Below are 14090 nucleotides of genomic sequence, written 5' to 3' on the forward strand. Positions count from 1 at the left end.
TACGGCCCAGCTAAATACATGATGACTAAATATTTAAAGACTGGTTTGAAGGGGGAGCAAATTACTAGCCACCTGTGTCCATATTTCACAGTCCAACCCTCAAAGTTAAAAAAAAAAGTTTTTGCTGTATATATAGGATGGATAAACAACAAGGTCCTAGTGTGTAGCACAGGGAACTATATTCAATATCCTGTGATAAACCATAAGGAAAAAAATATATGTATGTATAACTGAGTCACTTTGCTGTACAGAAGAAATTAACACAACATTGTAAATCAACTATTCTTCAATACAATTAAGGAAAAAAAGTGTTTGCTGTCTTGAGATACGCCATGTGGTAATATTACACAACCCTCAAGCATAAGAAAACATGTGTGACCTCATTAGTCATCAGGGAAATGAAAACTAAAACCACAATATCTTTTGTTTTTCGTTTTCTTAAAAAAAATTTTTATTTATTTTTGGCTGCGTTGGGTCTTCGTTGCTGCCCCTGGGCTTTCTCTAGCTGCGGAGAGCGGGGGGGTTACTCTTGTTGCAGAGCACGGGCTCTAGGCGCGTGGGCTTCAGTAGTTGTGGCTTGCGGGCTCTAGGGCGCAGGCTCAGTAGTTGTGGCGCACGGGCTTAGTTGCTCTGTGGCATGTGGGATCTTCCTGGACCAGGGTTCGAACCTGCATCCCCTGCGTTGGCAGGAGGATTCTTAACCCCTGTTCCTCCAGGGAAGTCCCCACAATACCTTTAGATTACCACTACACACTCATTACAAAAATCTGAAGCACTGACAAGTCCAAGTGTTAGCAAGGATACAGAGCAACTGGAATTTTCGTCCTTTCCTGGTGGGAGTGTTAAAATGACTCAACCACTCTGAAAAATTGTTTGTGTTAACTACTAAAGCTCCACTCCTAGGTATATATTTGTGATGGCTAATTTTATGTGTCAACTTGAGTAAGCCACAGTACCCAGATATTTGGTCAAATATTATTCTAGAGGTTTCTCTGAAGGTATTTTTTTTAGATGAGATTAACATTTAAATCAGTAGATGAGGGACTTCCCTGGTGGCACAGTGGTTAAGAATCCGCCTGCCAATGCAGGGGATGCAGGTTCGAACCCTGGTCCAGGAAGATCCCACATGCCACAGAGCAACTAAGCCCGTGCGCCACAACTACTGAACCTGTGCTCTAGAGCCCGCGAGCCACAACTACTGAGCCAGCGTGCTGCAGCTATTGAAGCCCGCACGCCTAGAGCCCTTGCTCCACAACAAGAGAAGCCACTGCTCGCTGCAAGTAGAGAAAGCCCACGCGCAGCAGCGAGGACCCAAAGCAGCCAAAAATAAATTAATTAATTAATTTTAAAACAAACAAATAAATAAATAAATCAGTAGACGATGAATAAATCAGATTACTCTCAGCTTCCGAAATAGTCCCATAACAACAAAGATCCTACTTCTCCTTTTGGAATTGTTTTTTAGCTCACTTGCATTGTGCACAGGCAATGGACTCTACAATTTCAATACATTGAAATATGTTGACATGTCTATACAATTGATTTTGTATATGTTGCATGTGTGCTTGAAAAGAAAGTGTATTCTGTGGTTGTTTGGATTTTCCATATCATTCTGATTGTTTTCTCTGCCTGGTCTATCAATTACTAAGAGAAGTGTGTTAAAATATCCTACTACGGGGGCTTCCCTGGTGGCACAGTGGTTGAGAGGCCGCCTGCCGATGCAGGGGACGCGGGTTCATGCCCCGGTCCGGGTGGATCCCACGTGCCGCGGAGCGGCTGGGCCCGTGAGCCGTGGCGGCTGGGCTTGCACGTCCCGAGCCTGTGCTCCACATTGGGAAAGGCCGCGGCAGTGAGAGGCCCGCATACCGCAAAAAAAAAAAAAAAAAAAATTCCTACTATAGACTGGGAGAAAATATAAATGAAACAAGATTGGCAAACACACACACTCATGCGCGTGCGCACACACACACACACACAATGATTGCAGTTTTGTCTATTTCTCATTATAATTCCATCATGTTTTGCTTTATATAGTTTGAGACCATGATACTAGACGCATATACAAATTTAGAATTTTTATAACTTCCAGATAAATATTGAGCCTTTTCATATTAACAAAATTCCCTTTATTTTTTTTTAAGTTTTACTTTATTTTACTTTTGGCTTTAAAGTGCTTCTGGCCTGATGGTAATGTAGCTGCACTAACTTTCTTTTAGTTAGTGCCTGCACAGCATGTCTTTTCCATCCTTTTACTTTCAACCTCTCTATATCCTTATGCATGAAGTGTGTTTCTTATCAATAGAATATAATTTAATGTTCTTTCTTTAGACATCCTGTGTCTTTTAAACAGAGCCTTTTTTTTTTTTTTTTTTTGCGGTACGCGGGCCTCTCATTGCTGTGGCCTCTCCCGTTGCGGGGCACAGGCTCCGGACGCGCAGGCTCAGCGGCCATGGCTCACGGGCCCAGCCGCTCCGCGGCATGTGGGATCTTCCCGGACCGGGGCACGAACCCGTGTCCCCTGCATCGGCAGGCGGACTCTCAACCACTGCGCCAACAGGGAAGCCCTATCCTTATGCATGAAGTCTGTTTCTTATAAATAGAATATAATTTAATGTTCTTTCATTTGTCGTTTTGACATCCTGTGTCTTTTAAATAGAGCCTTTAAGTCTATTTACTTTTTTTGACCTAAACTTTTCCTTTGGAGATAACATCTTGCAAAACTGTAGTGTGACATCACACCCAGGATATTAACAATGATACAATCTACCCATCTTGTTCAGATTGCCCTGGTTTTAGTTCGACTCATGTGTGAGTGTGTGTGTGTGTGTGTGTGTCTAATTCTATGCAGTTTTATCACCTGTGTAGGTTCACGTAGCCACGACCACAGTCAGGACCCTGAACAGTTCCTCCTCACCACTTGCTCTGTTACCTCATCTTTTATGACCACACCACTCCCCTTCCCCACCCCCCTCTCCTGTCCTTAATCTCTGGCAACCACAATCTGTCCTCCATTTCTTTTTCTCTTTTTTAAATAAATTTATTTATTTATTTATATTTTTGGCTGCGCTGGGTCTTCATTGCTGTGCATGGGCTTTCTCTAGTTGCAGCGAGCAGGGGCTACTCTCCGTTGCGGTGCACGGACTTCTCATTGTGGTGGCTTCTCTTGTTGCGGAGCACGGGCTCTAGGGCTCTAGGCATGCGGGCTTCAGTAGCTGCAGGACGTGGGCTCAGTAGTTGCAGTTCACAGGCTCTAGAGCACAGGCTCAGTAGTTGTGGTGCACGGGCTTAGTTGCTCCGCGGCATGTGGGATCTTCCTGGACCAGGGCTTGAACCCATGTCCCCCGCATTGGCAGGCAGATTCTTAACCACTGCGCCACCAGAGAAGTCCTGTCCTCCATTTCTATAATTTGGTCACGACAAGAATGTTGTATAAAGGGAATCAAATAGTATGCAAGCTTTTGGGATTAGCTTTTTTTTGCATTCAGCGCAATTCTCTAGATTCCAGTTGTCCTGTGTATCAGTGGTTCATTCCTTTTTATTGCTGAGTCGTATTCCTTGGTATGTTTAACCACTCACCCATTGAAGGATATCTGGGTTAGTTCCACTTTGGGGCTGTTATCAGTAAGGCTGCTATAAACATTCATATACAGGTGTTTCGTGTGCGACAGCAAATTTCCATTTCTTTGGGATAAATGCCCCAAAGCGCAATGGCTAGGCTGTACGATAATTTGCATGTTTAGATTTACGTGAACCTGCCAAACTGTTTCCAGTTTGTAAATGCACCAATTTACATTCCCACCAGCAATATATGAGCAATCCAGCTTCATCAATTCCTTGCCAGGATTTAGTGTTGTCGCTATTTTTTTAGCCACTCTGATAAATGTGTAGTGATATCTTTTTTTTTTTTTGATATTTATTTATTTATTGGCTGCATCGGGTCTTAGTTGCAGCATGCACAGACACAGGCTCTATGCTCATTGTGGTGCTCAGGCTTCTCTCTAGTCGTGGCGCTGGGGCTTAGTTGCCCCGCGGCATGTGGGATCTTAGTTCCCCAACCAGAGATGGAACCGGCATCCCCTGCATTGCAAGATGGATTCTTAACCACTGGACCACCAGGGAAGTGTCTGTAGTGATATCTCATTGTGGATTTAATTTGCATTTGCTTAGTGGCTGATGAAGTTGAGTACATTTTCATGTGTTATCTTCCATCTGTATCATCCTCAGTGAACTGTCTCTTCATGTTTTACCCATTTTCAAGTAGAATTGCTGGGGGGGGTTTACCTGTTGAGTTTTAAGAGTTTTTTACATATTCTAGATACTCGTTTTTAGTTGCATATATGGTTTGCAAATATTCTCTCCCACTTATAATTAGTCTTTTCATCCTCTTAATAGGGCATTGTGCAGAGCAAACTTTTTCATTTTTATGGGTCCCATTTATCGATTTTTCCTTTTCTGGGTCACGTTTTTAGTGTCAAGTCTAAGAACTCTTTGCCTGGCCCTAGATCCTGAACATTTTCTCCCATTTAGGGGCCTATGGCAGTCTAATTGCTCCAGCACCACTGGTTGAAAAGGCTATCTTTCCTCCGTTGAATTGTTTTTGCCTCTTTGTAAAGAATCAATTGGGCATATTTGTGTGGACAGTCTATTTACATTCAGTTTAATTGCTAATATATATCCGTGTTTCAACCTGTCTTATTTTGTGCTATTTGCCCTGCCTGTTCTGTTCTCTTTCATTTCTTTCTTGCCTTCTTTTGGATTGGTTGAGTATTTTTTTCCATGTTTCTTTACTCTTAGTTTATATGACATACGCTCTGTTTCTAGTCGTTTACGGTTACCCTGAAAATGACTCACATGGTCACCTCTTGGCTTGCTTGCTTTCTCGTACCTCTGTTCTTCTTGTGATCATTCACCTTCTGCCTGAAAGCATTGGTGGCTGATGGCAAACTGACCCCAAGTTCTTCCCATTGTCCTGCACAAGCCCCTCTGCAAGGTGAATTTGCCCCTTGTCCCATCAAGAGCTAAAGAATGTCTCTACCTCCTGTGATCTGAGCTTGGCAGTGTGGTTTACTGTGGTCAATGGAATATTAACAAAAGTGACACCAGCAGGGGTCTGAGAAGCACTTCCACGTTGAGGCTTGCTCTCTCTTACTGCTGGAAAACTTCCACATTATCCAGTTCCGGGCAGGCCTCTGAGAGAATAAGGGGTCATGTGGATGGAGGTCCCAGGCATCTCACTGAGGCCGAGGTGGTGACAATGAGGGCAACCTGGACCATCCAGCCCCAGGTGACTTGGCCCAGACCAGAAGAGATATCTGACCAAGCCACAGAACTGGCAGGAATAAGACATGAGAGTTGTTTCAAACCACTACATGCTGGGGTGGTTTGTTAGGTAGCAAACAACGAATATGGTTACATCCATTACTCTATATAAAATAGATAAACAACAGGACCTACTGTATAGCACAGGGAACTATATTCAGTATCTTGTAATAACCTAAATGGAAAAGAATCTGAAAAAGAATACATATGTACGTATAACTGAATCCCTTTGCTGTACACCTGAAATTAACACATTGTAAAGCACCTGCCTTGCTTTGTGAAGCTTAAAATCTGCTCCACGTTCATCCCACGCTGGGGCTGGGTGGTGCTGGCCTGGTACCAACTCTGTACTAGTTATCTGCTGCTGCCTAACAAATGACCTCAAAATTTAGGTACTTAAAACAGTAAGCACTTATTATCTCCATTTCTGAGTCCGAAATTTGGGAGTGGTTTGGCTGGGCAGCTGCTGCCCAGGGTCTCTGTTTTAAATATAGGTTTTATTATTATTTAGGTGTGGTGAGGCCAACAGATCAAGAGGCAACTACCATCGAAATGAGAGTTTGTTTCTCACAGATCCCAGGAGAACGAGGCATGCCACGCTGGGGTGGGGGGTTGGCGGCCTGAAGACGCACCAGGGTCGATCAAGAGGCAGAGAAAGACGGGGAACTGTGGGCAGAAGTCTTTATTGTGGTTCCCATGGGAAGAAACGGGCGAGGCAGGGTAAGGAGTCCCTTCTAGACAGTTTGCTCACATGGATGGTGATTTAGTGCTGGCTTTGGCACGAAGCCTCAGTTCCTTATCACCAGGGCTGCTTGAGTGTCTTCATGATGGGTGTCTGGTGACCCAAGAGCGGGAGTCAGGAGCAAGCCACAGAACCTTCCACGACCTCGTCCTGCACATCCCGCAACCATCTCTTCCACACCTGTGATTAGAAACAAGTCACTAAGTCCAGTCACACTCAAGGGGTAGGAGATTGGTTCCAAATAATGAGGGGAAAATCGTCAAAGGGTTTGTGTACATATTTGGAAACTATCACAGTCTCTTTCAGCTGAAGTCACAGAAACTCACCTCAACTTATGTCTGGGGCCCCATAAACAAACCAGGGGAAGGAGAGAGTGGATCTGGCCTCTCGGGGACTGGAATTGTGGCCTAAAAAAACTCATTCTCTCTCTCTCTCTCTCTCTCTCTCTCTCTCTCTCTCTCACACACACACACACACACACACACACACACACACACGCTCCACTCTCTCAGCTGTAACCAACCCCACAGTCTGCTCCAAAGTCACATCCTCACAGACTCTTGTACAGAAAAGCAAGCTCTGGTCGCAGAGGGAGCTCCTGGCGCCTGGCCAGCGCTGTCCAGGCTGGGCCAGGGAGGGACTCTGATGGGCCCAGCTCCCTGCGAGGGCTCACACCTTGGCCCACGCACTGTGCCTGGGGCTGGGGCTTAGTGACTAGCTGGGCTTGGGTCACATGTGTCTGGAGGACAGGGCCTGGTACCAGCAGGGGATGATGGGGGCTGGCAGGGTTGGAGGAGGAGATGCACACAGACATTGCCAGGTCAGAGCTGAGCGGCCATCCCAGTTGTGTATCTAACTCTGCCTTGGCCGAATTTATGAGCCAAAGTCCCAGTTGCCCTATTTTTGGAATAACAGGAAAAAGCCACTGCTTCAAACCCTCAAAATGGTAACTTTCCATAGGTGTGGCCTAATCCGTAGGTCTATCTGAAGACTTAAACGTACTGAGCCTGAATCTTTGAGAAGCTACCACTTTCTCATTGTTGACACCCTTTTGAGCCAGAACCCAGTCATGGATGCAGCCAATGGGTGAGCCAAAAGCCTTCGTTTTATTTTCTCCCCTGGGTGCTTCTCTTAAGAACACGGCTCATGCAAATAGGTTGAAGGGACGGCAAGCAAACTCATGGGATCCTGGGCTACCTTCCTGACCTTGTGGAAAATCCCATCTGGAGATGCAAAGGCACCCCCGGTCCAAACAAAGTCTTCCAATGGGAAGATGTGGAGTTCAAGTTTTGTTGCCGAAAGCACTTCCTGGACAAACCCTCAGCAGTTCTTGGGGGTAAACGTCTCCATAGGGTCGGTGAGTGGAGCCTCCCAGTTGTTCGTGCTCCCCCTGGTTTCATCTCCGCATGTTTGCAGAGCTGGTTTCCAGCCTCTCAGCCATGAAAGCAAACAGTAAAGCAGGCCAGTGGCTGGACGTGACCTGTACTCTTGCTTCTAAAATTCCCGTGGCTTTGACTTGATCGCAATCAGGATATTTAACATTGTGCTGACATTAACATTTTAAATAACCACTTCGTTGATGACTAGATTCGTCCAGAGCACGTTTGAGAGCATTTTCTGGGGCTCTTAGGGAGAAATGCAGGCTTGGCAGGCAGTCTGCCTGGGTGCAAATTCCAGCTCTGACCTCAGTTTTCTCACCTGTACAAAGGAAGTTTTAAGAGCTGCTAAGTGTCTGGCACATAGAAGGCGCTTGGTAAACAGTGTGGCACTCTGTGACTGCCCGGAATGTCAGAAGAGGAAACGGGCCCAGAGAGGTTGTACATCTGGGGAAGGGCAGCCAGGGGTTCCGACCTCCAGGGTAGGGAAGAGAGCCCGCCGGCAGCTCACCAAGTGGGCTGGAGAGGGGGAATGGAGCTCAAACCAGAGCCAGCTGGGACCTTGACAGAGCCAGGAGAAGGTGGTGGAGGCCAGAGGCAAGGCTAAGAAGGACTGAGCTAACATTCCCGCAGCCTCTGGCATGGCTGGGGAGCGAGGCCCATGGGCCAAGACCCGGACTCGAGGCCTCAAAGCAGCCCCGGTTCTACCCCTGAGGTCTGGGGTGACTCCCTGCACCCCTCATCCCCACCCTCCCCAGGCTGGTACCCCAGGGGAGACTCTTGAGTCCCAGAGCTGCCACTAAAGGGCAAACCCTTGCAGGAACTGATGCCAGCACCCTAGATTCCACCTCTTCTGACCCAGCAGCAGCCGGTTAAGGACGAGGAGCTCCCAGGAGGACCGGCGTTTTGAGTCTGTAACCGCCATGTCCCTCCTCCCAAGCTGGGGAGCAAACCCAGTCACCAGTCTTTAAATGTTCCAGCCTTTATACTGGAACCTGTCCCACTTCCACCCTGAGAGGGTGGAAGCCTAACCTTTCTCTTAGGGTTCCTGTCCCCCTATAATTAGGGTGGGGTCACCAGAGTTACCAGCTGCCTGCTGGTAACTGCAGCCACTCTGGTTCAAGCTGGGAGAGTTGTTACAAGCACAGGCTCTGAGGCCAGAGAGCCTGGGTTCGAAACCTGGCTTGGCCTCCTTAGCAGCTGCATGTCCTTGAGGAGGTTACTTCACCTCTCCCTGCCTCGATTTCCTCATCTGTAAAATGGGGATATTAATAGCATCCACTAGGTGGATTCTTTTGTAAGGATTAAATGAGTAAGTATATGTAAAATGCTTGGGGTATTGCTTGGAGGAAGCTCAGTCCCAGGGTCACTTGTCACCTCTCCAGCTGGAGGGGCTCCCAGTCTCTCCCCCACCTGGTGATCTCATCACCCCCATCCTTGCTGCACCAGCTTACACCAGACGCCCAAACTGGGGCCCTGCCAGCCCCCGGAGTCCCTCCTCTCAGCGGCAGGGGCCTCTTCTAGCCACCTTCTTGGGGTCACGGAGCCACACAGTCAAAAACACTCAGCCCAGTCACCCCAAAAAATGTGGAAGCAGTTGGTTGCAGGAAGTTTTTTTTCTTTCTTTTTTTTAAAATTTATTTTTGGGCCGCACTGCATGGCATGTGGGACTTTAGTTCCCTGACCAAAGAGCGAACCCACGCCCCCTGCAGTGGAAGCACGGAGTCCTAACCACTGGACCACCAAGGAAGCCCCAGGAAGTTTTCAAAAGAGTAACTTTCCTCCCGCTGTCCCAAGACCTGCAGGACGCCCGCGTGTCCCCCAAGCCTGCTCTGTGGACTCGCTTGGCCACTGTCCCCTCTACCTGTGCCGTGAACCCCCGTGGCCCAATCTCTGCCTCCAGGGCAATGGGGGCTCAGGTTTTATGTTGTCCTCTCCGAGACCAGTGGGCCTTCCTGGGGGTTTCCCACCCAAAGAAACCAAAACTGCCCACCAGCCCCCAAAATCTAATGCACAAAAGACCCTCTTCCCCAGGCTTCTGCTGGAGTCTCTCAGGCAGAGGCTCCTTTAAGGGGCAGCCAGGCACCCAGACCAGGAGCATCAGGCCCAGGACATCCCCACAGCCCACCCACTCACCTGCCCATGAACCTGGGAAGTCATTCCGCTCTCCAGGCCTCTGTTTCCCTGTCTGTAAGGTGAGCGTGTAGACTTAGGTGATGCCTGAGGCTCCCTGAGCAATTACAGGCTCAGATTTCTAAGAGTCCTCCTTTCTGCTCAAAAGCCTGCAGTGACCCCTGCGCCCCGGGGTCAACTCCAAGTCCTTGGCCTGGCAGGCAAGGCCTCCACAGTGGCCACCAGTGCCCCTGCCCACCTGCCGGAGCCTCTGACACCTGCCTGGGCCTAAGTCACTCCTGCTCCTGAAACTGGCCTCCTGCCCACTCCTTTGGCCCCAGCCCCCTCCCTTCTTCCCTTTCCGAGCACCGCCTAGGAGTTCCTCAGCCCTGGGTTTGAATTCCAGCTCTCCCGTTGATAAGCTGTGTGGCCTTGGACAAGCTGCCTTCCCTCTCTGAGTCTGGGTTTCCTCCCTTGAGGGGGTTAAGTGCGAGAAGTCCCCAGTATGGGGCCAGAATGGAGCGGGGCCACCAGGTCTGTGAACTGGGACAGGCCTGTGATAGGAGACCCTTATGAAACAGGCTCAGTTGATGGGGGTGAGAGGGGCACTACTGAGGCCCTGCGGCCTCCCCCATGGAGGTAGAGTCCCAGACACAAAGAGGCAGTTCTTGCTGGTGCTTGCACACCCATTTCCTGACGGTAAAGGTGAGTCAGCACCTCACCTGGGGGCGGGGGAGACAGAAATTAACCCGATCGGCTCTCTGACCTCAAAGGAGGAGGGTTGGAGCCGAGACCACTGGGCAGGCCAGACCCCACAGAGCGGAGCTACAGGAGAGGGGGAAGTGCCCAGGGCACCTGGCCACAGCGGAGGGGCAGCAGGCTGAGGGCTGAAGGGGCATGGCCATGGGGGTGGCGGGAGAGTGGGGGGCCGGAGGAGACCACAGGGACAAAGGCTGGGAGGGGTGGGAGGGCTGGGCTGTCCGGAGAGCTGAGAGCAGCTCTAAGGGTGAACCGGGCAGGGGGGTGGGGAATGTTCTGGAGACCAAAGAGTCCATTTCTAGGAGGGCCTGGCAGGCTCCTCAGGCTGCGGACTTTGCAGCAAGAAGCCATGAGAGCTCTGCACTGGGAGTGCCAGGCATTCCGGAATTATCTGAGTCCACGTTGTCCAAAGAGCCAGCGGGAGGGGCCGGACAGGCTGAGGGTGCCACAGGAGGCAGGAGGCAGTCACAGTCTTTCAGGAGGGGAGAGATGGGCTGGGATCGGGCAGGTGGCAGGGTGCTCCCGCCAAGGGCTGACAGAGGCTCCAGGAGCTGGAGGAGACCCTTGACCGCGCCCCCCACCCCCCACTCCCGACTTCCCAAGCAGCATGATGCGCCCAGAGCTCCCAGGTCTGCCTTCAGCCATACACCTGGGCCCTGCCTGCAGGTGACTGTGGGGGACACAAGAGAATGGACAACATCAACACTCACTCGGGTGAAACACCCGAGCATGCGTGTCACTCCCAAGCGGCATGTGTGCACAGCACCTGAGTGCGCAGAGACCAAGCGCCCTGCTTGTGCCAGACAACAGAACTCACACAGACGTCAGGGACTGTCTGTTCCCTACACGGCGGCCCTTCTCCCAGATGGAGATGGTTCCCAGGTTGCCATAACCATGAGTACCCCTGGGGGGGGTCAACCCCCTCCTGCAGGAAGTTGTCCAGGGTAGATCTTTGAGGTTTGGGATCTCATCTTCCTCTCTGGACTTGGAACTCCTCTTTGTCTCCCGGCAGCTCTGGGGACCTGCGGCTTTTCCAGGGCCCAGCCCAGCCCTCACCTTCCAAGATGCAGCCTGGGAAAGGGCAGAGGGCCCCCTGTGGCCACCCGGTCCCTCAGTGAGCACAGCACAGCTTTCCTCTCACCGTGTTTATTGGTCCCAAGGGCAGCCCGCCTGCCAGGGGAGGCCAAGCGGGTTCATATCTTGCGGCTTCCAAAGACGGGGCGGTTCACGTGCTCCGGGGAGGCCAGGAAGGCCTGCAGCTTGGGCCGGGTACTGAGGCGGGCCACGTAGGCCGAGAGCAGGGGGAAGGAGTCCAGGCAGCCGGGGACCAGGACCTGGTGGCTCAGCAGCAGGTCCAGCAGGTTGTAGTCTGCGAAGGAGATCTGCAGGGCAGGGGGCAGGAGGGGGTTTGAATAGGGTCAAGAGAGAGGGGGGCTACTGGGGCTCAGAACTCTGACTACTCCAGTGAACCAGTCATGGCCCTGCTCTGGTCTCGGTTTGCCCTTCTGAGAAATGGACCTACAACGGGCTGGACCCTGCACTCACCTGGTCACCCACGATGAAGGCCTGGCCCCCTCGGTTCTGGGACAGCAGGCTCTCAAAAGGCTTCAGGTGCCCCGGCAGCTCCAGAACATACTGGGCCTTGTCCTCCTCCTGTGAAAGGGAGCGATGCCCGTGACGGCCCGGGCGGCCCCCCAGCACCGGCCCTGAGTGCAAGCCCGGCCTGCTCACATGGCCGTGATGGATGATGTGGCTGCAGTGCCTGCGGAGATCCTCCACACCGTCATTCGCCATGTCCACCAGCGCCGCCTCTCGCTGGTCTTTGCCGTAGAGCCCTGGGTCAGCGGCCAGGCAGAGGGTCAGGTTCTGTCCAGGCTGGGGCCCCGCTGCTCCCCTTTCCCCCAGAAGCCCGCAGGCTGGGCTGGGAAACCAGGTCCCCTGCGTTGGAGGGTCGTCTTTGCCCAACTCTGCTGCTCCCATCTCCAACGAGCCCAAGGAACACAGCCAGCAGAAGCCCACGCTTGTCTTTGAGACCACACCCTGGGTCCCTGGGAGTCAGAAGTTCCCTGCCCACATCGCCCCAAGCCCTTCCTCCAGGTTGTCCCCCTGCAAGTGTGGGCCAAGCCTCTGATCATGCTTCCCTAGGCCAGAGGAGTGGCCGCTTGCGGGGCCTGGACAGCACTTGGCTCTGCAGACTGGTGTGTCCCTCGGAGTGCAGGAGAGCGCGGGGCGAGAGACGGGGAAGCAGGCCGCGGCTGGAGGCCTCTGTCCTCTCACCCTGGGGCTGCAGAAGTTAGGGTGGGCCTGGACCCGGCTCATCCCACCGCTCTTCCGTCCTCCTGGGACACCCCCCCTCCCCACCAAGATAGCCAATGAAGAGGCAGCCACCTCCCTAAGCCACATTCCCGCCACCCTTGAAACAGGCCACAGGCCTGCTCACTGTGTGCATGGGTTTTCCAGATTCAGGTGAGGCCAGAGCAGGAAGAAACGGGCAGGAGGTCTACTCTGAAGCTCCTGGGCACACCCACAGTGGCTCTAGCCTAGAGCAGCACACACAGGGCGGCTGGTGGCTGCCTCTGAGCTGTCATCCAGGAAACAGGCACAGTGAACCCATGTGGTGCTGACTGGCTGAAAGGTAGCCAGACCTGTATGGCCTCTGCCCGGGGGGACCGGCAGCCCCAGCCCTATAACCCAGAACCCTCCTAACCCAGGCCCTGCCCCTTCCGCTAGGGCCATGTGGCCTGCCCTCCAGCCACAGGACCGGTGGCAGCAACTCAGGCCCCAGGACATCCTGGCGGGACCCTTCAGGTGCTTTTCCGGACTGGGCTGCCTTCGACCTCAGGACTCACCAAAGGAGCGGCCCAGGTGTCGCAGGATGGCATTGGACTGGTACAGAATGAGGTCTCCATCCTGGAACTTGGGGAGCTGCCCGTACAGCTGGGAGGGGGGAGGGCTCGGTGAGGGACGCTGAGCTCAGCTGCCCCGCACCCTCGTGCTGCCCCGTAAAGGCCCAACTGCTGCCTCAGCAGTCACTCACACAGGAGGCCTTGAGTGGGCCCTGCAACCAGGACTCCTTGGTCACCACCTCCTCCTTCCAGCTCTGGCCCTGGTCGGCCAGCAGCATGCGCAGGGCCTCGCAGCGCCCTGGGGGAGGGGAGGACGGGGTGTGGGGATGGGCAGAGACCCCAGCCTCGCAGCGCCCTGGGGAAGTCAGGAGTATGGGAACTGGACTCGGGGACAGGACAAACTCTAGCCTCCGAGCCTGCTGCGGAGCAGATGGACCGTGGAGAAAGGGTGGAGCCCCCGGCGTGTCTTGCGGGGGGCGGGGGGGAGGACAGGGAGGCAGACCCAGCCCACAGCGCCCCAGGAAGGGACCAGAGACGATGGATAGAGCGCCCCGCCCTTGGCCCCAGAGAGGATGAGGCCCGGCCCGAAAAGGCCCCGTCCCCCGGGGGGTCCCGCCTCCGCCTCCGCCGCGGGCTGTCCAGACTGGAGGTCCTGCTGGGGCCCCTGTCTGTGCCCTTCGCCCTCCTAAAGGAGCAGCGGCCGCACCTCGGGTCGGGAAGTAGACGATGGTGTAGGGCGGCACTAGGAGAGACAGACAGACAGGACGATGGAGGACCCCCGCAGGCAGGCAGTCTGGGGGTCGGACTGCTAGGAGAGGGGGTGTCTCAGCCGGCCCCTCCCCCCACCCGGTCCAGACCGTACTCACTGAGGGCGGCGGAGTGCAAGTGCGGCAGGAAGTGGGGAGGACCCGCAGGCCTCATATTTAAGGTCCTGCT

The 14090-nt window shown here is 52.8% G+C and overlaps 1 protein-coding gene across 7 annotated transcripts; it reads right to left on the reverse strand.

Annotated features, from left to right (window-relative positions):
• Nucleotides 1-5986: 5986 nt before the first annotated feature.
• On the reverse strand, nt 5987-14090 carry LOC111183662 (glutathione S-transferase P-like). Of its 7 annotated transcripts, XM_022591246.1 has the most exons (8): nt 14021-14090; nt 13861-13896; nt 13346-13452; nt 13158-13245; nt 12040-12143; nt 11854-11961; nt 11450-11690; nt 5987-6241 (listed from the first exon to the last, which is right to left on the reverse strand). In XM_022591246.1, exons 1-7 carry the CDS (start codon nt 14073-14075, stop codon nt 11502-11504), a joined length of 687 nt encoding a protein of 228 aa, XP_022446954.1. In that variant the 5' UTR covers nt 14076-14090; the 3' UTR covers nt 5987-6241; nt 11450-11501. The 7 variants fall into 7 exon arrangements, with proteins under 7 accessions (XP_022446954.1, XP_022446952.1, XP_089770534.1 ...); XM_022591244.1 differs by having other exon boundaries at nt 11854-12143; XM_089914408.1 differs by having other exon boundaries at nt 13346-13896.

The sequence above is a fragment of the Delphinapterus leucas genome, chromosome 7 (assembly GCF_059928025.1).
Source record: "Delphinapterus leucas isolate spDelLeu-1000000601 "Yukka" chromosome 7, BTC_Dleu_Yukka2, whole genome shotgun sequence".
Lineage (NCBI taxonomy): Eukaryota > Metazoa > Chordata > Mammalia > Artiodactyla > Monodontidae > Delphinapterus > Delphinapterus leucas.

Bases quoted from the DNA above. Each gene is read 5' to 3' on its own strand.
- LOC111183662 (XM_022591242.2), bottom strand. From the start codon at position 14,075: ATGAGGCCTGCGGGTCCTCCCCACTTCCTGCCGCACTTGCACTCCGCC. The intron at 13,246-13,345 runs GTGAGTGACTGC...CCCCCCTCCCAG, and splicing joins GCCCACTCAAGGCCTCCTGT to CTGTACGGGCAGCTCCCCAA. The intron at 11,691-11,853 runs GTGAGTGCAGGG...CCTGCCCTGCAG, and splicing joins CCTTCATCGTGGGTGACCAG to ATCTCCTTCGCAGACTACAA.